Source organism: Lontra canadensis, unplaced genomic scaffold (assembly GCF_010015895.1).
Source record: "Lontra canadensis isolate GAN:19392208 unplaced genomic scaffold, GSC_riverotter_1.0 scaffold3, whole genome shotgun sequence".
NCBI lineage: Eukaryota > Metazoa > Chordata > Mammalia > Carnivora > Mustelidae > Lontra > Lontra canadensis.
Genome location: NW_022630997.1, coordinates 7,554,121 through 7,578,882, shown reverse-complemented (window position 1 = coordinate 7,578,882; position 24,762 = coordinate 7,554,121). Strand labels below are relative to the sequence as shown.

General features: G+C 42.8%; 1 protein-coding gene across 3 annotated transcripts in view; it reads left to right on the top strand.

Annotated features, from left to right (window-relative positions):
• ACSL5 (acyl-CoA synthetase long chain family member 5) overlaps positions 1 to 24,598 on the top strand; it is a 44,560-nt gene extending 19,962 nt beyond the window's left edge. For all 3 annotated transcript variants that reach the window (XM_032880123.1, XM_032880122.1, XM_032880116.1), the window contains exons 3-22: positions 2,083 to 2,191; positions 6,473 to 6,537; positions 6,650 to 6,751; positions 8,554 to 8,653; positions 9,639 to 9,817; positions 10,606 to 10,638; positions 10,727 to 10,778; positions 11,557 to 11,630; positions 12,264 to 12,341; positions 13,671 to 13,805; positions 16,959 to 17,093; positions 17,553 to 17,648; positions 19,550 to 19,622; positions 19,900 to 19,988; positions 20,283 to 20,399; positions 21,428 to 21,571; positions 22,202 to 22,303; positions 22,807 to 22,878; positions 23,266 to 23,412; positions 24,328 to 24,598. In XM_032880123.1, coding sequence (XP_032736014.1) covers positions 2,083 to 2,191; positions 6,473 to 6,537; positions 6,650 to 6,751; positions 8,554 to 8,653; positions 9,639 to 9,817; positions 10,606 to 10,638; positions 10,727 to 10,778; positions 11,557 to 11,630; positions 12,264 to 12,341; positions 13,671 to 13,805; positions 16,959 to 17,093; positions 17,553 to 17,648; positions 19,550 to 19,622; positions 19,900 to 19,988; positions 20,283 to 20,399; positions 21,428 to 21,571; positions 22,202 to 22,303; positions 22,807 to 22,878; positions 23,266 to 23,406 — 1,896 coding nt within the window. In that variant the 3' untranslated portion in view covers positions 23,407 to 23,412; positions 24,328 to 24,598. The remainder of the gene's footprint in view (positions 1 to 2,082; positions 2,192 to 6,472; positions 6,538 to 6,649; positions 6,752 to 8,553; positions 8,654 to 9,638; positions 9,818 to 10,605; positions 10,639 to 10,726; positions 10,779 to 11,556; positions 11,631 to 12,263; positions 12,342 to 13,670; positions 13,806 to 16,958; positions 17,094 to 17,552; positions 17,649 to 19,549; positions 19,623 to 19,899; positions 19,989 to 20,282; positions 20,400 to 21,427; positions 21,572 to 22,201; positions 22,304 to 22,806; positions 22,879 to 23,265; positions 23,413 to 24,327) is intronic.
• Positions 24,599 to 24,762: the final 164 nt, after the last annotated feature.

Genomic DNA, 24,762 nt, shown 5'->3' with positions numbered 1-24,762 from the left:
CCTTTATAAGGCTCACCTCTTCTGATCTTTTCAGGAACTTCTTTCCTCTACCCCGGAATCTTACTCCAAGTTGTATCCACTCTCCACCACCAACACTTTTTTGGGAGGTTGTTTTCATGGTTTTTGTTGGCCTCTTCATTTGCGTTGATCCTGTTCCTTCAATACCACCTCCTTTTAATCTTCCTTTTCCCTACTAGAGTTCTTTACGAGTAACCTGTTGATTTCCTTTCCTGAACTTCAGCCCACTGAGATCTGACCTTTACTCTGACCATTCCCCCCCAAACTCCTCTGGGTCACTCATGACCTAACTTTGAATTTCAATGATTTCTCCTTCAGCCTTCTTCTTATTTGACTTGAGAATTCTTCTCTTAAAACTCCTTTCAAACTATCTTTCAGTGAGGTTTCTTCCTAATTCCCAAAACGGTCTTTGTCACTCAGCTTCTTTTCTCCCCTCATTTAGAGTTTCATTCTCACTTTCTCAATTCCCTAAGGCAGGGTTTGGTAAACCTGTGCTGACCAGACAGTGAATTGTTCAGTCTTTGCAGGCCGTGTGGACTCTTGCAACTATTCAACTTTGTTGTTGTAACATGAAGACAATATGTTTCATGCTGTTGAAAGCAGCAGACAATGCATAAATGAATGAGCACACTGTTTTCTGATAAATCTTTATTTGTAAAAGCAGGTAACAAGGCAGATCTGGCCCTAGATTATAGTCTGCCAATCCCTGTGAACTCCTCTCAGCTGCGAAAAACCCCTCCTCTCTCATGACTTAGAATTGTACCTAAAATGTTACAACACCCAAATCCGAATTTCTAGTTCTGATCTCTCTCCAGTACCGGACTATCTCAGTGGCACTCAAGCTCAACAAGTCTCTTTATTAGATATCTTCTCCCTCACACACACACACACACACACACACACACACACACACACACCCTTTCCTATTTCCCCTCCTGCTCTATCTCAGTTAAAATGCATCTCTTCTCATTGAGTCTGAATCATCTTTCCTTCTTCCTTCTTCCTCAGCCCATCTATGTAAACAAACAGTAAGACGCTATCTTCCTTTACTAGACAGGGAACTCCATTGTTGACACCTTGACTTAATGTGACATCTGGAAATTTTCCCTGATGCTCTAGACAAAGTTAGAGCTCTCACTGTGTTATGTTACCCTGTCCTTCTTTAGCCCTTATCTCAGTAGTAACTTACATTTTTGAATGTTTATTTCACTGATTCCTAGTCCTCTCTAGACTAACTTGCGGGAGGGTTAGACCATGTTGTAGCTTGTCTTGCTGCCCCAGGATCCTCATCAGGGCCTGATCCTGTAGTTCCAGCTGATTTGTCTAGGCACATCTGTAGCTACTGCCTCTTCCTCTGATACCCTGCTCTCTACAGGACTGTCAGAGGCCACCCACCAGACTCTGCAATGTGTCTCTTCGTCTCTGTGTCTTTATTCAGGTTGCTCCTTCATTCTGAATTGTTCTTCTTTCCCTCCCTTCTACCAAACCATAACTTTCTGGTAAATGCTTAGTTTTCTTCTAAGTCCCTATGAAGTATTATTTCTTTGCCACGTTTCTACTTAATACAGAATGGGTAGCAAGACCAGCTCCCAGAATGTATGCCTTCATTACAGCATGTACATCACAATATTATAGTTGTGTGTTTGTCCTTTTCACCCCACCTCCACTCCAAAGTCTCTCACTCATGAGATGTTGATGGACAAAGGTTTGGTCATAACTCACTTTGTGTCTATAGTAATTGTTGCACGGTGTTGGCACATAGTATGTGCTTGGTAGATGTTAAAACTGGGTGTGATCTTTACAACGTAAAACCATACTATGATCTCTCCTCTCTCCACATTGTATGTGTGTCTGCCTATAGGGGTTGGGGGAGATTGCCAAAAACGTAACTGTGACAGTCACTGGGTTTCTATAATGTAAGGACACTACAGTTTGGGGATTTAAAAATTAATTGAATAATAAAGAGCTCAATGTTCAGGATTTATGGTCTCTTCAATTCAATATAAGGGTTTGGAAAGGGTGGAAGCGAGTCAGACTTGGCCTCAACTTGGTCTTGTGTCCTAGGGTGGGGCACGGAAGGGCGCTAGCCAGAAGAGCAACGAACCACTATCCTACTACTACTCAGATGCCAAGACAATGTATGAAGTTTTTCAAAGAGGACTTGCTGTGTCTGGTAAGCCTGGCAGTCTAACCTCGACTGCAAGAAGACGGAGGTGGGGATCTCATAGCTTACACTTCTCTCCTGTCTCACTTCTTAAACACCAGTGGTAGTCTGAAGGCTAATGCACAAAAGGTAGGGGATGTAGCAGAGTATCAGCACAGGTGTTGGAAACAGTATAGGACAGACTTGCATTGGAAACCCAGCTCTTCCATTTCCAGGTGTGTGACCTGATGCAAAATCACTTTGCCCCTCTGGATCTGTCCCTTAATACAAGGAAGACTTCCCTGTCATGTTGGTAAAGATCTGATAATAATGTGGAGGAAGGTGTTTTGATTAACTCACTGGTACCTTATATTTGTTCAGAAACAGGACTTAATATAAATGCAGTTCCTTGCATTTATAGATGTAGAATCTGAGCCAGAATTAGCACTCAGGGCTCCTGACTTCTTACCTTGTCCTTGACCCTAATGCTGGTCCATGCCCATACTCTTTAGGACCACAGAAAGCAATGATCTTTTGGACTTCCTTAGAAAGGCCACCACGTGGACTTGGGCAAGTTCATTTGGAACTTACCAAGTCTCACTACTTATATCTGTATTACTGAACACAATGTGAGGTGCACTAGTTTCTTTTCAAAATCAACCAGCTTATACTTCTCCCTCTACCTTCTTTATATATCTATATCTATCTATCTATGTATATGTGTGTGTGTGTGTGTATATATATGTATATATGTGTGTGTGTGTGTGTGTGTGTATATATATATATATATATTCTGTCCAAACATAGGTTTGCCTGTGTGACTTTTTAAAAAAGATTTTATTTATTTATTTGAGAGTAAGTGAGAGAGAGCACATGAGCCAGGGGGGAGGGGCAGAGGGAGAGGGAGAAGCAGGCTCCCCGCAGAGCAAGGAACCTGAAGTGGGACTTGATCCCAGGACCCTGGGATCATGACCTGAGCTGAGGGAAGATGCTTAACAAACTGAGCCACCCAGGTGCTTTTGCCTATGTGACTTCTCCCTTGTTCCCTTCTGTCTTTTCACTGTGACAATATTTACTAGCCAACTCCTGTCAAGTGCCAATGCATCAACCACTACACACATCCCAGCTGTTTAACCTCCCCTAAACCTTAAGGATTAGCTGTTATTGCCTCTACTTTTAAAAAATGAGGAAACAGACACTCAGAGGTTCAGGAACATTCCAAAGGCAACAGAACTAGAAAATGTTGTAGTTGATATTGAAATCTGTCTAACTAGATTGTTCTATTTTCAGTCAGCTCTGAAGTGTTTTATGAAAGTAGTTGTTCCTCCAGACAAAGAAAGGTTTATTGTAAAGAAAACTTCTATATGAAGGCTCCAAGTGGGACCATACTTGGTGTTTCTGACTCTAAATCAGTACTTATTTAGACTTCCATACAAATAACAAGCATTACCCAAAACATCCATTAGTTTCTTTCCTGTTTGGCAACCTAAGACACTATATGGCTAATATAACAAACTTGCCTTTGGAATTTTCTATTTTTCAAAATTTTCTTCATTGAGTTTTCTTTCTTGTGTCATTGCTATAACTAGAACCAACCCATTTAGCACATGTTATATGGCATATAAGATCCTTCATTTAGAATATCTTTTTTAATACTGAATCAAAACTTAACAGGTAAAGTTAAAATGGCTTCTCCTCTAAGCAGTTAGGAGAAATAGAAAAATGATGTCTGGTCCCAAGTGGAGATGAATACATCAGCTTTAACATACACTCTTTCTTTCTTTCTGTCTGTCTTTTTTTCTTTCCTTCAGAGAGGGTGACAGAGGCGGTGGGGCAGAGGGAGAGGGAGACAGAGGATCTCCAGAATTCAGGCTGAGCGTGGAGCCTGATGTAGGACTTGATCTCAAGACGCTGAGATCATGACCTGAGCCAAAATCAAGAGTCATATGCTTAACCAACTGAGCCACCCAGGCGCCCCTGGCCTAACCTGCACTTCTAACCCCTATCCAGTAGATGGTCTATATTGAGAATCCGCTAAAATACAGCTCCCCTAGCACCGTCTTGTTGCAGAGGACCAGATTTCCACACAGTAAGACCTAAGAATCTGAATCTCGAGCAAAGCTTCTCAGGGGTTCTGCATGCCACAGTTTCAACTCTGCCTAGCTGAGGGCAGCAACTTGGCCAAGAAGTTAACTGGTGGGGTCTTTGTAGATGACCCTACCATTAGAGCAGACAGACATCTAAGTTGAATATGTGAATCAAGGACTAAGCTGTTGCCTGGTCGGGACTTGGGCTAAATAGGCTGAAGCTGATTGGGCCCAGAGTTTAATGAGACTGCAGTTGGTGCCCCTAAGGGCCAATTATTTGACGTACTCCTTGGCCATGGGTCTCTGCTAGAACTTTCATCATTAGGGAAGTGATGTATGGTTTTCCCACATTTGCTGCCATTTCTTACTGGGTGAGCTCGAAGACACTGCCCCAGTCCTCCATGATGCTTCATACCTTAGGGATAACAATAGTTGGGTAACGTGCACAGAGAACATTCCATCAGTGGTGGATATGGAATGTTAAGACAGTAGACTGTCTGAGGTACATTCTCTGGGATGGAGTGGTGGCTGTGAACACCTCAGGACCGGGACTTGCCTTGCCTCTGGGAAAGCGACCGTGTGAGTCCCGACGTCTTGAGCTGTCATGCAGCTCTTCTAACGGAGAGAAAAAGTCCTCATGTTTCCTGTGGACAGGCCCCTTGTCCATTCCTTAAATATCTCTTTCATCAAAACGGTTCTGTCTTTCCAGGTTTCTTTCCCTTTCCTTCTGTCACTTAGATTGCAGGGTCACTGCTTTGTCTCTGAATTCTTAGTCACTCTGTCTCTGAACGCTTCCTTTTGGCAAGACCTGAGTCCCTCTCAGCAATCTGACTAGAACCTCTAGGTAAAATTTCCCTCCTACTTTTCTCTCAGTAACTCTCTCTCCCTCTGGCTTAGATGTTGGGACTTCTCAGTTAATTAGCGTGGCTCTCTCACCCAACAGCACTATGCCATGGCTCGCATGGCTGACAGAACTGTTTATTCTAGTAAACATAGTTCCCAAACTTGAGCTCTTCAGACGTTTCATTCTTCTACTGTCAAGTGTACGACACAATTGTAAAGATATTGAAGGCAGATGTACGTGTGTACGGACAAGTGTGTACCTGTGTGTGTGCAGGTGTGTATGGGTTCCTGTAGTTCCTTATGAGCCTTGGTATCTCAGGACACGTTCTCGTATAAATAGGAAAAGTACATTAACAGATGATTTGAGAGAGTAAATGAAACAAAGCAAAAGGTCCCACTTTAAGAGCTGTTAAAGTACTAACTTTTTAAACCTAGCAAACCAGAAGGATATGGAAAAGATACTATTGGGGGTCTACAACTTGATGTGTCACTGGTGGGAGAAAAATCCTTTTCTACAACTGTTCTGCTAAGCAATGTGGTTCAGGAGATCAAAAACGTGAGCTGTCTGTCCACCACAACCCCCGAGATCCCCCCAACACACACACACCAACCACGTTGTTTCATTTCAGAGATTCTATTCTACGAAACGTTCTGAATTTGATATTAGCAATTTGGAAATATTTATCAGAGAATTATTTCAGGTATCAGACTTGGAAATGACCCAAACACCCCCCCCATGAGAAAAAGTCACTGCCACAGAGCCCTTCCTCAGTTGGCCAAAAAAGTCCACGGAAATCTCTGCAAAGAAGAAATAATAACAGGAATTTTCATATCAAATGGGGGATGAAAGTAGGATCCAAAACATATCTGTGGATTGAAAATAATCCTGTAAACCTATACAAAGGAACTTTGAAAATCACTATCAGTGTTAATAGTGTTTGGGTGGTGAAATCATTGACAGCTCATATTTTTTTCTATATTTTTATGAGCATACATTTCTTTTATGATAAGGAAGCTCAATCCAAAATTGTCTGATAGAGGCGGGCTGTTTGTGTTTACTTACGGGATTTTGCTTGTTCACATCATGTGAACATTTTCTCCAAATGCCTGTTACCACGGAGATCACATATTCCAACACCAAACCATGCTGAATGTTTCAATACATTTCCTAAATGTTTCAGATGTAGTTTGTAAGACTCTCTCTGCCTTTGAGAACTTTAAGTACTTATTGCCTTTGACTTTCCTTGACACATAAGAGAAGCCCATGTCCTTACTGGATTTCTCCTCCTTTGTCTCTTATCTCTCCCTAATCCTCTTTTACCTTCTATGATCCAAAGGATTTGCAGGTGGTGCTGATTTTCTTTAAATGTCATGTTTTTAGACAATGGGCCTTGCTTGGGATATAGAAAACCAAATCAGCCCTACAGATGGCTATCCTACAAGCAGGTAAGTCTTGCCCATTGTTTTGGGGGTAGACTCTTTTGTTAATGTGGCATTCTAGCTAATTTGCTCTCTTTGGGGTCTTGTCCCCTCCCCCCGCTCCCCATCTCTCTTGTAGGTGTCTGATCGTGCAGAGTACCTGGGTTCCTGTCTCTTGCATAAAGGACATAAGCCATCACAAGACCAATTTATTGGCATCTTTGCTCAGAATAGGCCAGAGGTAACCATGCTCAAGTTAACTTCAGAAACTAAAGACTTAAAACCTGGCCCAAAACCAGCACTCTGACACTTGCTCACCAAGTGATTTACCAAAATTTTTTAAAGCTCTCTTATTCTATAAATATTGTCCCCCCAGTAAAGAGTTACAGTTCAGTGCTCCCTCAATTCCTGGTTGAATGCCTAGGGTTCTAAGTTAGTACCTGGATTTCTCTTATTTCCTAGCCCATGATGATTCACTTTAAGTTCATCTCTTTGTTGTATGAAGAATATAAGGAAGCTATGTGGGGCTGGCAAGTAAGAGCTTGGGGACACTGTAGAAAGGGGGAGGTATTTTATTAGAATGGGAACTTGCATGTTATACTTGAACTTGTCAAACAAAGTACCCAGTGCTACCGAGAGAGACTGTACACATCTTTCCGCAGTGATTGAAAGCAGATGGTAGATGTTAAGATGATTGGAATTAAGCTTTAGTTAAGTCTTAGACCAATATCCTCAGAGAAAGCCTTTTTCTGCTGCAGAATGGTTGGATGGATGTCCTATGCTCCCTAGAGCCGGCTGCTTAACCAAAACCCTGGGAGGGCACTGGCTGTACTTTGAGGTGATTCTACATAATCCACCTTTGTGACACTCTCAATCAGCCTCAATAAGAAGAGATGTCCTTGACTCTTCATTTAGGAACTTAATGCCCAACCAAGTGTATTCGACGGCTTGGGCTGCCATAACAAAATACCGTAGACAGGGGGAGCTTAGACAATAGAAATTTCCTTTCTCATGGTTCTGGAACCTGGAAGTCCAAGATCAAGGTGTCAGCAGGTTTGGTTTCTACTGAGGGCTCTGTTCTTGGCTTGCAGGTGGCCGCCTTCAAAGTGAGTCCTCACACGGTCTTTCCTCTCTCATCCCTGGTACCTCTTCCTCTTCTTACAAGGACACCAGTCATATGGGCTCAGGACCCCACCCTTATGACCTTATTTAGCCTTAGTTACCTCTTTAAAGCCCCTATCTCCAAACGCAGTCCCATTGGGGGTTAGGGTTTCAACATGAATTTAGGGTGGGGGGGACACAATTCAGTACATAGCACCTAGACTGGCGTTCAAGGCCCACCATTAGCAGATTCTGACCCACCTTTCTAATTCATTTCATATTGTTCTTCATGCTGCTTGATGTACACACAGAGATGTTGTGCTATCCTATCTTTGCACATCCACTTCCTTCTTCCCTGAATGCCTGCCCTGCTTCCAGCTCTATTACTAAATCTTACCAGTCCTTCAAAACCCTGCCCAATTTCCATCATTTTCCCCAAAGCAGTTCTAGATGGCCTTTACCCCAACCCTAAAGTGATTTCTCCCTCCTTAAAACTGGGGCACCTGGGAGGCCTGGTCAACTGAGCATCCAACTCTTGGTTTCAGCTCCGTCCATGATCTGAGGGTCTTGAGATCAAGCCCCACATCCGACTCCACGCTCAGTGGGGAGTCTGCTTGGAATTCCCTCTCCCTCAGCTACCCCCTCCTACCTCCCACCTAAAAAAAAAAAATCCCTTGAAACCAGTGGTTTCTGTACCCTTTATCGATGGAACTTACCATACTCTACCTTGTATTTTGGTCCTCTTGTATTGTAGTTGTCTGTGCTAGCTTATCTCTTCTTTAACGTTACTTTATAGCATTAGCAATGGAAGTCTCTAGGGCCCCTAGGTGATTTATTTTAACACAAAGGCATCAAATAAGCACTGATTGGCTAAATGACTGAAGTAATACTCTTCCTTTTCAAAGTGTTCTCTAGTTCTTACTTGAGCTTTTTTCCACATAGTGGATCATCTCTGAGTTGGCTTGTTACACGTACTCCATGGTAGCCGTCCCCCTGTATGATACCTTGGGAGCAGAAGCCATCATATACATTGTCAACAGGGGTAAGAGTTTGCTATTAAATTATAACTTGATTCTATCTTAATGCTGAGTAATTCCTCAATATCTGCTTTTGTTAGCCAACTTCGAATGCTATGGCCAGAATTTGGGGAAGTCTTTCCTGTTCTGTAATACTGAGGATATAATTTACAAGGAAATTACAAAGAGCCCAAGCAGGTGTTGGCTTCTACACAGAAGGTTCAATGAAATGTTCAAGGCGGCAGAGTGTGACAATAGAGTTTAGAGATAAGACTACTTACATTGGTCCCACTGGGTAAAAGGTCATAGAGTGAGTCACTAAGTCATTTAATTGACTAAATCACTATGAAACCACTGATTTCATTTCCTATCGTTGTAAATCCAAGTCAGTACAGTTAGTCAGCATGTACCAATGGTACCTCCATTTGTAGAAAAAATTATCATTGTTAGAGAAGTAAGTACAAGTTCAGTGGCTCAGTAACAACCCATTCACATATCCAAAATCTAACTTTCTGTCCCAGAACTAGGAGGTTAAGTGACTAGACCCGTTTGGACTATAGACACAATTGCAATTTTTTTTTACCTTTATAGATGAGTATCCAAGAAAATGCTAACATGTAGAATCATAAACTTTTTGTCTGCTAAAATGCCATTTGTCCCTTCTTTTCCCTTCTATTCCCTACTCCCCTCCCCAAAATAAAACACACTGACAGAACCACACCTGAGGGATCCATCTTTGTTGTCTGTATTCTTAAGCAGGAGTTTTGTGACTCTAGGAACTGTAAACTGTCTGGGCAGCTTGCATGAAAATTATGCGCTTCCGTTTCCGTTGCGCTCATTTATTATTGATGGAATGCTTCAGGTTTTATGCATTATAAATCTGATTTGCAGATGTAATCTCATCTGGGTACCCACTAGCTTTGAAATTTTCAAAAACATCTTCTCCGTTGCAAAGCAATCAGGTACAGGGCAGAGCAGGAAGGTGACCTCCGGCTCTGTTTCTGCTTTCAGCTGATATCACTACAGTGATCTGTGATACGCCCCAAAAGGCATCAATGCTGATAGAGAATGTGGAGAAGGGCCTCACCCCGGGCCTGAAAGTGATCATTCTTATGGATCCCTTTGAGGATGACATGAAGCAAAGAGCAGAGAAAAGTGGAATTGAGCTCTTATCCCTGTTTGATGCTGAGGTATGTGTCTTAAATTGAACTAATAGCTTGAAGGCTGCTCTGCCACTAGGCATGATGAGGAGGATATTGACAGGAGAGCACAGGCTGCTGTCAGCCAGCAGTGGAAGGGGAGGAGTCCATGAGACTCCTGCTGTGAGGCTTTGAGGAGAATTTCCCTTGAACAATTCAGGGACTGTGTCAGAGGAGAATGGTCTGTGGCCAGTAGGCGCAGACTTCTAAGTAGAGGACTTATCAATATGGAGTTCAGCGGTAGCTAAATATAGGGGTCCTGGAGTCCGGTGGCAAGGTTCACGTTCCAGCGCCACATCCAAGACTTAGGTGATCTGAGGCAAGGTTCTCCCCATCTCCCTTCTCCCCTCTGTAAGATGAGGCTGACATAGTTCCCACCTCGCAGAGCAGTTGTAAAGAGTTGCCTGAGTTAATCTATAGAAAGTGTTTGGAACAGTGCCTGCGATGTTGTAAGCACTGAAATATCAAGGATTCCTGTTATTCAAAAAGGTTTAGTAATGGTCCTAGATGACTGGACCTCAAGAGTAGAATGGGAAATTTGGACATCTGGAATCTGCCCTCTGGAGGTTGGAGTTCTAGAGAAACTCTATGCTCTATCCCTGGGGCTTTCACTGTGCCTGAATGTTGGCTTCTGGGCCTGATTTGGGTTACAATTTTGGTTCTATTCTCACAGAAAAGGGGTGTGTTTGCATGGAAAAGAGAAAGAGAGGGCTGTATTTGTCATTAGTCATCCCATCTTAACTAACTAGACTTCCTTTCTTGGCTTTCTGTTCATGTAGAATCTAGGCAAAGAGAACTTCAGGAAACCTGTGGTAAGTTTTCTTCTGTTCAAATTTGAGTCTTGCCCTGTTAAGTTCCCAAAGTTCTTGGTAGGTTAATCTCTTGTGCTTCTCCCTCTAGCCTCCTAAACCAGAAGACCTGAGTATCATCTGCTTCACTAGTGGGACCACAGGTCAGTGTGCATGAAGCTGTCCCAGAGGCCCCTGGTTGGCCAAAAACATGGCCGAGCATGGGTGGGCTGGTAAATATTCCCTATAATGAGCCCTATCCTTAGGGTCTTACACCCCGAAGCTTTTGAATATGGATGCCCCAATGGAAAAACAGGTATAAGCAAATAAATTTCATTGAACACACTGGGAAAGGTTTCCATGCTATGGATTTCAGGAGCCTTTCAGATGGCATCACAAAGTCAACTTTCTTCCCCAACCACCACTCTCTCAACTTGACATCGTCAGAATAGTTTCGCTCAATCAAGGTGATCCAGAGAGAGTTGTACGCAGATCAGTGTGTGTCTTCCCCCACCCCTACAGTGACTTATCCTATTAGAACTCCTAATAGCGTTTGATATGGCCCATGATGGCCTGTAGTCATATTCTCCTGTCCACTGAGCCAGTTTGTAATGTGATAAGTAATAAAGTTAGGTCTGAAGTCCTAAATATAAAAACAGCACAAGGTGGGGTTACTTGGATTTTTGCTTTTGACTGTTACAATCTGAAGTTGTGGCTGTACCCTCTGTGGTAGTAGAAGGCTAACCGTGTTGTCAGTGGTGGTGTCTCTGGGTGCATTAATTGTTCATAAATGGTGTCCCATACCATTCACAAGAGGACACAGTGACAGGAGAAGCTCTTGGGTCTCTGGAGCAGAACCAATTGAATGCAACTTCTTTCATAGCCAAAGACTACCTATTAGTTATTTAAAGGCTCTTTCTCTCCATGTCCTGTTTCCTATAGGTGACCCTAAAGGAGCCATGCTGACCCATCAAAATATTGTTTCAAATGTTTCTTCTTTCCTCAAGTGTATGGAGGTCAGTGGTCCATTGAAAAAGAGGTCCTCATTAAAATGTAAATCTGTCTTAAGATTTTAATCTTGATGGCAGAGGAGGCAGAGACAAACACAAAACAAACCAGAAACAAACAAAAATCATGTTAAAGGCCTGAATGTGGACAAATAATGGTGCATCTTGGTCCAGAGGTCTGTGCATTTTCAAGCCTTGGTCTTTTAGAATCGCTGCGCATCTCTACACTCAGTGAAGTTAAGGGACAACCTCTCAGACTTATACAGTGTACTACCTGTACAACTGTGTGTGACAGTCCTAGGAAGGAGTGTTCTTTAAAATCAAAGAAAAAATTTTATTGAGATATAATTGTTATAACATTGTGTTAATTCCAGATGTACAACGTAATGATTCGTGTGTGTGTGTGTATTTATATACATATATATGTTACAAAATGGTCCCCACAATAAATCTAACATCCATCACCACATGCAGTTAGTTTTTTTTTCTTAAGAACTATTAAGATCTAGTTAACAATTTTCAGATATACAATACAATACTATAAACTATTAACTATAGCTAACAATAGCTTGTTTTAAATCTCCTTTGGAAGTGAAAGCTGGCATTAACCCAATGTTGTCTCCTCCTTGTTCTGATTGCTAGCATGTTTTCAAGCCCACCCCCGATGATGTGACCATATCCTACCTCCCCTTGGCTCATATGTTTGAGAGGGTTGTACAGGTGAGTGTCCTGTGTTCCCAGCAGATATGTGAAAAGACAGTCCTGACTTGCTAGTTCCATGTTTTTTCCAAAGGCAGCTACACAACGTTTCCAGTCCTTTCTCTTATGGGAACGCACAGGGAGGGAGCAGGTGCAGCTGAGTCCTGAGCCCGGCCTGACTCCTCACTTGCTGCGAAGCCTTTCTAGCAGCGTCTGGGTCTGTCCAGTGGGGCTGATGCTTGCTTCTGCCTTCACACAGTGTGCCTGTGAGTCCTGAAGTCCAAGCCAGGAGCTGACTATCTGCTCTTGACTCTGAGCTGGGAGAGGAAACATTAGTTCCTCTTTTACATTTTGTGTTGGTTAGAATTTTTTTTTTTTTTTTTTTTTTTTTAAATCTTGGGTTAGACCAGGGCACCTGGGTGGCTCTGTCATTAAGCGTCTGCCTTCAGCTTAGGTCATGATCCCAGAGTCCTGGGATGGAGCCCTGCATCAGGCTCCCTGCTCAGCTGGGTGTCTGCTTCTCCCTCTTGCACTCCTCCTACTAGTGTTCCCCCTCTCACTGTCTCTCCCTGTCAAATAAACAAATAAATAAATAAATCTTAAAAAGAAAAAAAATCTCAGGTTAGCAAGAAGAAAGTTAGCTCCTGGAAGGGCAGAGAAAGAGCATTTGATCCGGCGAGATGTTCAGTGTGTGTGTGTGCCGGAGAGCTGCCTTTCTGTGAGTGGACTGCAGGTTTTTCAGGCAATTCTGGGGCGGATTTGAGAACTGAAAGCAGAGCTGGCTTCCCAAAACCCATTTGGTAAGATGGACAGAAAATCCCCTCTCTGCTTCCTGCTTAAATCCCTCTTCAGCCAGCTTCTCTGTTGATGAGTGAAGGCCCAAAATGAACGGTTCAGCTCCTCGGGCTGAGGTATTGACATCTGATTAATACGATATCAATTTTAATAAGGATACTTTTTCACGTTTTAATGTCTCTGAAGCTGAGACGTCTTGCAGCTATAGGCATGTTCTGGTCTAAGTGGCAGTGTTTTCCTGAGCGCTATGGAGTAAACGAATGGTCTCTGACAAAGGACAGTGTCTCGGACTGTCACTCAGAGCTCTGGGTGGAACAGGGTGGGCCCTCAGTCTCACGGTCTGTCTCACCCATCCTGCCACCTCAGCAGCAAAGAGTTTCCAACCTGTCCTGGGGGCAGGCTCCCAGAATTCTGGGTATCTGAAACGTGTGGGGAGGGGGCTATACAGTGGACAGTGTCCATGGATGTCACCTTGGTTCCTCAATTCTGTCTAAAACAGTCTCTACCCAAAGGGGGCTTTTGGCTCTGAGCCCTGATCTCTGGTTTTGCTTTTAGGCTGTTGTGTACTCCTGTGGTGCCAGAGTTGGTTTCTTCCAAGGAGATATCCGGTTGCTGCCTGATGACATGAAAACTCTGAAGCCCACAGTATTTCCCGTCGTGCCTCGACTACTCAACAGAATCTATGATAAGGTACTAACCTCGCTTCTGCTGGGCTGGCCCTGAGGTGAAGGACCTGTCTGTGGCTGAGGCCTGACTAAGCTCTCAGGGACTCCGTGTTGCTAAGACATTTTTTCCATGTCCACCCCATCCTCCCTACAAGCACCCGCCTATGGCCACATTCACAAACGCGACTGTGAAACACCGTAGTAAATGAAACCCCTTCATCTGGATAGGATAATGTGGACCAGATCTGGAGAAAGAGCTCAATTCAGAGACTTGGGGAGCCCCTCAAATTTAAGCTGACTTACTGAGGAGTTGTCACTCTGATTTGTTAACACCTGTTGCTATGGAGCTTCCTGCTGAGGCACGGGTCCCACAGTCAACCTTTCATATGCATTCCATTATCCAAACCTCACAAAATCACAGGAAATCACATCTGGACTTACCATTTCCAAATTACAGCTGAGGAGACTGAGCCTCAGAGGTTAAACAAACAAACAAACAAACAAAAAGCTTGACCGAGTCTATCCAATGAGGGGTTGGGCCACAATCCTATTGTCACAAAGTCGTTCCTTGTCACTGATCCCTGCTCTGTTTTCCTTTAGAGTTTACAACGTGGTGATTTTTCTAATTCGATTAATTGTTACTTCCCTTGTGTTCCTTAGCAGAGATTCTTTCATAACGACATGACAAATATTCTTTCCCTTTATTTATCAATCTTCAGAATAATGAACTGGTGCCTCAGTGGTCTTCAGAAATGACCCAGGTTTTTTGCTTTGTAATATTATGAACTTGTGATTTGCATAGTTGTACACTTAATGCACTTCATTCTTCGTGATGTCCAAATTGGCCCACTGTGGAAGCTGGGAGCCCCATCAAGCCCCATCAAGCCCCATCACGTGTCCTTTTGACTTAACCCCAGTAGTTTCTAACAGCTTCCCTGCTTTGTGATATAACATGTCCCCAGGTTATCTTTTTTTTTTTTTTAAGATTTTATTTACTTATTTGACAGACAGAGACTACAAATAGGCAGAGAGGCAGGCAGAGAGAGAGGAAGGGAAGCAGGCTGCCTGCCGAGCAGAGAGCCCCATGAGGGGCTCAATCCCAGGACCCCGGGATCATGACCTGAGCCGAAGGCAGAGGCTTTAATCCACTGAGCCACCTAGGCGCTCCCCCCAGGTTATCTTTAATGTCTCTCACCCAAGTCGTGGATTGTTTAATCTTCCCAAGGAGTCCTTGGAACTGGGCTATGAGCCCAGGCAAGATAGTAATGGACTCCAGGCTCTGAACCAGATGCTCGATCAGTTCATAATTGCACAGGCGTGGGAGCCCCCAGCAAATAACGGCCACATGGCACTCTTCACAGGCTTTGGACTCCACCACTGAGACTCTAGCTCTCCCCTTCACACTGATTCTTAGATACTATCTTGAGGCTCCAGGGATGGGGCAGGCAGCATTCTAGAACACAGATGACCCCAGGACATTGAAAGTGCTGTCAGCATGTCATAGCAGCTCTCAGCATGCTATGGAATTATTTGCTGGTTATTATGGTTTATGTTCATGTTGTTAGATATTTTTACTTTGGGAAAAAAAAAAGATTTATTTATTTATTTGTGAGAGAGAGAGAGAACATTAGCAGGAGCAGAGGAGGAGAGAATCTTAAGCAGACTCCAGGCCAAGTGTGGAGCCCAATGCAAGGCTTGATCTCATGACCCTGAGGTCACGACCTGAGCCAAAACCAAGAGTCAGACACTTAACTGACCCTACCACTCTGGTGCCTCAGACACTTTTACTTTTTTTTTCTTTATAAATAAAGATCACTTAATTTCTTTTTTAAGATTTTATTTATTTATTTGAGAAAGAGAGCACAAGCAGGGAGAGGAGGAGAGAAAGAGGGAGAAGCAGACTCCCCACTGAGCAGGGAGCCTGATGCGAGACTCAATCCCAGGACCCCAGGATCATGACCGGAGCTGAAATCAAACACTTAACTGACTGCGCCACCCATGCCACCCCCCACCCCCCCACGTTTTTACTTCCAATCGTTTTTAAATGATATGGTGATACTTAACACAGAGTTTACTTGTGTCACTTATTTTAAAAATGGAGTATGTTATTAGTGTGAGTCTCCAAATTCCAGCTTTTGTCAGTGACTTATTAGGAGGAGATTATCTTGTGACTAATGAAGATAAATCTCTTAAGGTTGAAAGAGGTATCAGGTATGACAGGATTCTGGCAACATTTGAGTGTAGATCTTAGAGCTGATGAGACATTAGTAAAACGATGGCATAGGCATGAGTAGATGCCTAGAGCACTGTTGGCAGTTGAACAGCTCTATTGGCTATAGGCTCAGAAATGGAAGTATCAATAAGGAAGATGGCTGGAGAGTTCTCTTCCAATTTTGTGCAGGAAAAGAACCTTGGTTTCCTTGAATCTGACTTCCAGTAGGATGGAGTCCTGAAGGCCAGAATATAGGGTTCAGGATTTAATTTTGGAAGTAAGGGGGATTTCGAGTTGTACTTGAAGCTCTCCTTTGGCAGGTGTATGTTTAGTGGATTAGAGTCAGTGAGGCAAGGGAGTCTAGAGAAATAATGTGAGCTTGTAAACTAGTGTCAGAACTAAGCCCAAAATGAAGAAATAAATAGGAAAGTCCGTTGGGTTTCGTATGGTGTGGATAGAAGAACTTTAATCATAGAGAAAAGTGGTGTTTCTCCAAATTTAATGTATATAAGCTTCAGAGGTATGGGGATGGGGGGATGTCGTGCTTGTTTAAAAAATAATAATCAGATTCCTAGGTCTTTCTTTGATCTATTGAAAGCCCAAAAGGTATTGCCCATTGAGCTGTTTCTTAGCTATCCAAATGATTTTCGTAAGCAGACATTGAGAACATTTTGAGAACATGATCAAAGTTGTCAAGATTGTTTGCCAAGGACAAGAAATCTGCAGGATTTATGTATATGTATATGTATAGTTATGTTTATGTATAGTACTAGTACATATATACTCAGTGTACTTATGTCTTAGTGTGGCCATAATTCTCTGGAATTATCATTATTTAGCAACCCAGTTCATGAATGAAAGTCACTTCCTTATGAAGCAAGAAGGCACTATCTCTTGCTCACTGATGAATAGCTTTGGTGAGCATCTCCAATAGGTTTTGAACTAAGAGGAGCTATCATCTTGCAGGTACAAAATGAAGCCAAGACACCCTTGAAGAAGTTCTTGTTGAACTTGGCTATTTCCTCTAAATTCAGTGAAGTGAAAAAGGGGATCATCAGGCGTGACAGTTTATGGGACAAGTTCATCTTTGCAAAGATCCAGGTAGGTTGGCTGGGTCTTGGACAGAGCCAGGCAAATATCTGAGCTTTCTGCTAGTTTATCATACTTGGACAACTTTGTCATTAAAGGAAATTGGTCAAAAAGCAAAAATAAATAAATAAATAAATAAATAAAAAATTGTTTTACTTAAGTTCTAACGTATACTCTTATTCTCTTAGGTGATCTGTTGACATTATATGTAATGCAAAGGGCCTGAGAATATAAATTATCTAAGGAAATATTTAAAAACTGCAGGTTGAGTCTCAGCTATGGGTGATAGGGACAAGGGCAGCGAACATATTAAGAGCTCTTCCTCAAGGCCCGCCCTGTTCTAAGTGCTTTGTAAATTACGTAGTTTAATTCTTATACTGGGTAGGCTGCTCTACCCATTTAGCAATGGAGGAAATTGAAGCCAAGGAATAGGTTTCAGAGGCTTTTTTTTTTTTTTTTTCTACTCAACAGGCCAACCTGGGCGGGAGGGTTAATTTCATGGTCACTGGAGCTGCCCCCATCTCCTCTCCAGTCTTGACGTTCCTCCGGGCGGCACTGGGATGTCCGGTAAGACAAGCACCTTCTTTGAAGATAGCTTATTTCACTTTTGCACAAATAGAGCTCACTCTTTAAAAAAATGAAAACATGACTGAAAAACACCGTGGAGAAAGTTACCCAAAAAAATCTCAAAATCAGTAAAAATAATCCTTCTCTTTATGCATCTGTGTATAGAAACTTTTATATAAACTGGCATCAGTTCTAAAATACTTATTAAACTATGTCCCATCCACATTGGCCTGGTCAAATAAAGATCTACATCATTTTAGTTGTTTTGAGGTAGTTTATTGGATATACCTGAGTGACTCATCTCCTACTGATGGACACTTAAGCCACTATTTTTTTCACTATTATAATCAGTGAGATGATAAGGATACTGTCTACCAAAATAGTCATAATATATGGGTTTGCTTTGTATGTTAATGTAGATTATCACACTTCCCTCCAGAAAGGTCTTGTCTTTTTTTTTTAATACATTCCTGCAAATAATGCATGAGACCTTATTTCCCTACATTCTTGCCAGTGTCAGGCTTTCTCAGTTATTTAAATCTGAACCAACCGGATGCATGAAAAATCTCAGTGCAGTTTTGTTTCTTTTATTGACACTGAACATCTTTTATATCACTTATTGGCACTTGTATTTCTTCCATGAGTTACTCTATTACTTTCTTACAGAAAAATTGCTTTATACCAGTTTCAAATGTTTATGTCATCAAACTGATTAAACTTTTTTACTTGCGGTTTTTGAATTGCTTAGACAGGACTCTCTGACTCCAGTATTCCACAAGACTGCTGTCCTTCATATTTTCGGATACTCAAATGGTTTTACTTTTTTCTAAAGAAAAATTAGAAAATTTTTCTATTCCATCTCGAATTGCATACAAGTGCTTGGGTGTGGACATTCTCTTTCTCCCCCTAGATAGCTAACTAGTTCATCCATTTGACCAACATGCACAGCATGAGAAAAACAGGTCCTTGTCCTCACCATGTCCCCTTGGGTAGGACCACCATCAGAAAAGATTCTGAGTTGATGCAAAGGCCAGAGCTCTTCTATGCTTTCAAATTACCATCCTCTTGGCCATTTTTAATACTTTCATTTCCCTCGGCCCCTAAAACCCATGGATCGGTAGGTCCTGTTGCCATCAGAAATGACCCTTCTCCATCTCTACAGAGTCTGCCTAGCACGGCCCCGCCTGCACTGCAGTAGCTGGGGCCCTGGTTTGCCCCACCAGCCTCTCTCTGGTCAAGGTTATCCTCTATACCAGGGTTTGGCAAACTGCAGCATAGGCCAAACCTGACCCGTTGCCTCTTTTCAGAAGCGAAATTTTGGTGGAATGAGCCATGCCCATTCATTTACATGATGTCTACAGCTGCTTTTGTTCTCCATTGGCAAAGTAGTCCAGACAGAGCCCAGAGGCTCACAACACTGAAAATATTTACTCTCTGGTCCTGTAGAGAAAAAGCTCGCCAGTCACTGTTCTGTATCACAGCTGGAGTTATTTCTTTCAAAAAGCAACAACGTAACCCACCAATAAACGAAACCCCAAACAACTGAAACACTGCGGTCTGTCTTCAATTCCTTCAGAAGGGCTCCACTGCTCAGGCTCAAGAGCCATTGTCCCCGGGCGTCACTCCACTTCAGAACTCACATTTTCCTGTCAACTTGAAATGCTACCTTTCCTGAAATACAGTAGAAGGGTTAATACTTTGGTCTATTTCTATTTGGTTTTTGGGTGCATCCCCACGAACGATTTCGGAGCTCAGGCGTGGTATTAGGTATTAATATCTGAAGGTATTAGGACACCAAGCATCTTCCAGTCCTGAGAGACCTTCCTCCTGTCTTGCTGTAGGGCGTTGCCATTTCATGCTTTGTCTTAAGTAAGTCTCAGACCCTTCTTTGGTTTCCCCAGGTGTTCGAAGCCTATGGTCAAACAGAATGCACAGCTGGCTGTACGTTTACGTCACCAGGTGACTGGACTTCAGGTAGGTTCTCCGCCTACTGGGTGGAAGATGCGGTGGTTGGGAGAAAGGTTCTACCTGAACTAGGGCTTACGTTAGATAACCTCAGTGCTCTGGCCAAATGTGGCACATGGCAAACTCAAGTTTCAGTCCAGAGGTTTCTATCTTGGCTATCCAGCATAGGCACCAGGTAACTTTTCAGTCTTTCTCTTTTAGAGTCAATCCATAAATATCTCAGAAATGTGCCCAGAACTATCACCGGTTCATGGCTTCCCAGCTGAATTAATGTGGTGTGTTCTAGGGCATGTTGGAGTCCCCCTGCCTTGCAATCACGTGAAGCTGCAAGATGTACCTGACATGAACTACTTTTCAGTGAACAATGAAGGAGAGGTGGGTAGGTTGTGCTCTGTAGTCACGCCCAGACAATCAGAGTAGAGACGTTTATGTCAGAAAGAGCACACAACTGTGAGCAGACGTGGGTTTGACTCAAGATCTTTAACAAGGAACTGAAAATTTGTGCACCTCGCTTTGCCAGCGCCTACAACAGGGACTAAAATCTGGTGGTGTTCCCACTGTAGTGGGAATCATCCAATGGTTTAAGGTGGGAGCAGGTGTTTGTTCAGTGCCTCTGCTGGGAGTCCCAACCTTTGCCACTGGTACCACCCTGTGCTGTCTTCTGTGCAGATCTGCATCAAGGGCAGCAATGTGTTCAAAGGATACCTGAAGGATCCCGAGAAAACCAAGGAAGCCCTGGATGAGGACGGCTGGCTTCACACAGGAGACATCGGCCGTTGGCTCCCGGTGGGTGCTTCTTCGGAATTTCTGGAAGCCTCTGTTGTTGGACTGAAGAAAACTGTTTATAATATGCAGAAATGCGATTAGATTCATCAGCTGAGGCAGCTGGAATGATTAGGTGTGTATCCTGCCTGGCTTGTGGCATCCTCAGACTATAAAGAGGAGAACACCACCACTGAAGAACCTAGGTGGGAGATCTGTGTTCTAGTCCCAGCTATTCCATGGACCAACGATGTAATTTCGAGTACGTCCCCACACTAGAGTGACAGAGCGCTGTGCCTTCTCAGTCATTTCCAGATAATGTCCATTAGGCTGAACTGAAAGCTAATTCCTGGAGTCAGCCTTCTTTATGGTTCCATGGTTGGTTCAGTCTGTTGTCCTACTTAGGGTGTGTTCACGTGGATTGTATTTGCTACTTGTCCCAATTCTACAGTTCAAATCCCTAAGAACCTAAGCTCCTCAGACCAACTGGCTCAGAAAAATGAAGCTGCAAATGACCTCTGGTGGCTGGTCAGAACCCTCCCCGGCCCTCCTTCAGTCCTACTGAGCACAAGCATTGCCGTGCTTCATTAGCATTAGGACAGTGAAGCTGTTGCAGCCTGCTCAGGGTCTAACAGGAGCGATACACGAAAGGGAGTCAAGGACCGGGAGATCCACGAATCCAGAAATCGTAGTAAATATAACTCCTTCCCTATTCCTGAGAGTTCTGGAAATGGAATAATTGGAAATTAAGTTATTGGAAATTCAGAGCTGCGAAGTTTCTTCATTGGATGAGGAAACCACTTACACAGCTTCAGCAGGTCCTGGAGATGCTTTCTGAGGCTCTCCACCGAGGACAAAACAGTATAGACAGGTTCTTGCTGGAAGCCTCTCCCTTCCCGTTCCCCAAAGCCAACAAAGAAAAATGAAAAGTTTGCTCCAAAGTCTCTAGAGAGATCAAGTTTACAGAAAGAAAATACCTGTCACTTTGCCACTCTATCCACTGACATCCCCCAGAGGGCTCAAACACTGACGCTCTTCTCTCTTTCCTATAGAACGGAACTCTGAAGATCATTGACCGTAAAAAGAACATCTTCAAGCTGGCCCAAGGAGAATACATTGCTCCCGAGAAGATAGAAAATATCTACATCAGGAGTAGACCAGTGTTGCAAATTTTTGTGCATGGGGATAGCTTACGGGTAATACGCTGTTTTAACGATAGCCATTTTTAGATACGGGCTGTGCTGGCTCCAATAGCTACAGGAAATCTGGATAGGCGGGTTTCGGATGAGAAGATTTGTGCTTGTAAAACCAAATTAAGTGAAGTCATACTCCAACCCTTGAGGCAATCTATATGTAAAAAAAAATCATTTAAGTGTGAGGGAGTCTGTGAACAAGTCAATAGAATTGTTCTAATGGTTACTCTAAAGAGTAGCCATTCAGTCACAAAGGCCCCCATGTCACACTTAGTTCCCACTACAGTGGGATTTCCTCTGGCACAAGGAACTATTTTATACATACTGTGCTTAAACTTAACTTTTGGGGAGTGGGTGGGGATTGGCAAAAGACAGGCCATAGATGCTTTAGGCTTGATGCTGAATACCACTTTTTTTTTTTGCATAATCAAATTTGAATAGAACATTTTTGTAAAAAAGATACTGAGTAGGAAAATGGGATCAGAATTCCATGAGGGTTTGAAATACACGGTGAGAGGAGAGTGTGTAGTATAGTATGTTGAAATGAGATCTTGGGGAAGTACCTATTGTCAAGCTAGAATCCTATCTTCACCCCTATCCTACCTCTCACGTGGCCTTGTTTCCTTTCTACAGTCCTCCTTAGTGGGAGTTGTGATTCCTGACCCAGAAGTGCTGCCCTCATTTGTAGCCAAACTTGGGGTTAAAGGCTCCCTTGAAGAACTGTGCCAAAACCAAGTAAGTCTTCCTCAGGAAAGCTTGATGCACACCCCTGGGGCCCATGGTGGCAGAACACAGGCCGCTCCAACTCAGGCACCAATGATGCCTTCCTTTTTGGAAGAAGAGATTCTTCCTGTGCTTGGGATAGGTGGCTGTAGCTGAAACAGATTGATGGGTTTTATTAGATTGGAGGATAGGATGGGATGGGAAGTTAAAAACAAACAAACAAAAACCCCCTTCTATTCTCTTTATAGTATGTTCATTATGGGGGGAAAATTGGAGAATAGAGAATCAAAAAGTGCCATCCAGAGGAAGTCCCTGTTAACATTTAGATTTGCCTTTTCTTCTCATTAGCTTCTTGAGCAATATTAAGCATGAAATGTGCTTGTACATACATAAACCTATATATATCCTTTTATCCTGATGAGCTTTTGTAGGCATTTTGAGTTGGTTCACATTTAGCCTTTCATTTGGTCTCTTTTTCAAACCAGCCAGCTTTAAGCTGTGTTTTATATTCTTAGGATGTAAAGGAAGCCATTTTAGAAGACTTGCAGAAAATTGGGAGAGATGGTGGCCTTAAATCCTTTGAACAGGTATGTACTGCTGATATAATCCTGGTCTCTTAAGTCATAGTAGAAAGTTCTAATGTTTAGATTCATAAGAGGGTTTCAATGTAACTTCCAAGGGATGGATTTGAAGCTTTGTACCATTAGCCCACTAAGAACGAATGGCAGTGACCTTTTATAGTTACTTGTACAATCCTTATTTGCCATTTATTATCCATTTCCCCTTCTCAGTTCTTTCCCAAATTATCAGTTTGTGGGAATGGGCATGTGTTACTGTTCTCTTTACCCTCCCACTGCATCAACCCCGCTTTTCTCAAGCTCTTTACATAGCATGCAGGGGGCTCTGCAGGAAAGTCTGAATCACTAATGAACGTGTGTGTGTGTGCGCGCGCGCGCATGTGTCTTCTCTTCTAGGTCAAAACTATCCTTCTTCATCCAGAGCCATTTTCCATTGAAAATGGGCTCTTAACACCAACACTGAAAGCAAAGCGGGCAGAGCTTTCCAAGTACTTTCGAAACCAAATCAACAGCCTGTATGAGAACATCCAGGAATAGATTAAGGTACTTAGAGCTGGAGGGGGCTCAAAGGTAGCCTGCCTTGTAGGAATATGGATTAAAAACTAATCCTGTGTTCATTTTCTGTCTTTCCTCTTGTCTGTTATTTTTGCCTATTAAATGAACAAAAACCATGCTTTACAGCTTTCTAAAAAATATTGAATTATAACGTAAAGGCTTAGCCCTGAACTAAATATTTTGTCCTTCCCCTCTTAAATACTCCTGATACTTAGGTTTTTGGTCTACTTTTATCAACATGCCTTTCTTCAGGGTCCACTTGTTATTCTGTCCCTTCTTTACAACCTCTAAGCTTTGTAAATGACCACCAGTTCAAGAGCCAAAGTGACTTCTTCCTTCTTGTTTTACAGTAAACCCACCTTGCTGACAGTCCCAGGACTAAGGCCTTCCAATGTTCAAATTAAGAGATCATTAAGTTTTAAGAACCTGTTTAGGGGTGCCTGGGTGGCTCAGTCATTAATTAGCTGCCTTTGGCTCAAGTTGTGATTCTGGGCTTTTGGGATTGAGCCCCACATCGGGCTCCCTGCTCAGCGGGAAGCCTGCTCCTTCCTCTCCCCCTGCTTGCATTCCCTCTCTCGCAGTCTCTCTCTCTCTCAAATAAATAAATTCAAAAATAAAAAGCTGTTTATAATTCATATTTTTAAACTATTCCTCAAAACCACTGAAATTTTTAATCATTTAACCTATCACTAATATCAATCACACCTTTGGGACTAATTTCTTCTATGTGCTTCTGTGTACGCTAATGTCTGTCTACAGAAGGGAAGTTTGATCATACTGAACATTTCCTAAACTCCCTAGTTTCTGACTTGGGAGAATTAAAAAAAATGGGGCCTAGAACATGTCCAAAATTCACAAAATGTTATCTACAGTAGTAACTGGTGACTAAATCTTTTCTTACAGTTTGCTGCTGAATTGGAAGCTATGGGGGAAGGAGTTTAAACTCATGTCAAGTGCACTTTTCCAGTAAATGAAGCTGGCACTGAGGAGAAACCTCCTGAACTGGGAACAAAGACCTATGGGCAAGCATGGACCCTCCACAACAGGTTTATCTTCTGGGAAGAACCTGACTGATCTTTTCTCCACTGGACTCCAGTTCCTATTATACCTTACCTCCAGACAACACGTTGCTTCCACTTGTAAAGTCTTTAAAATAAACTACTGCAAACATGTACACTGTGGTGTGTGTTTACTCACAGACCATAATAAGAATCACAATCAAGGACCACTTATCAAGTAAGCTAGGGGCTCTCAAACTGGGCTGTAAACTAGAATTACCTGAGGGGTTTAAAGAGATCCTAATAATGACTGAGTGTCACCCTAGGGATTCTGACTGAA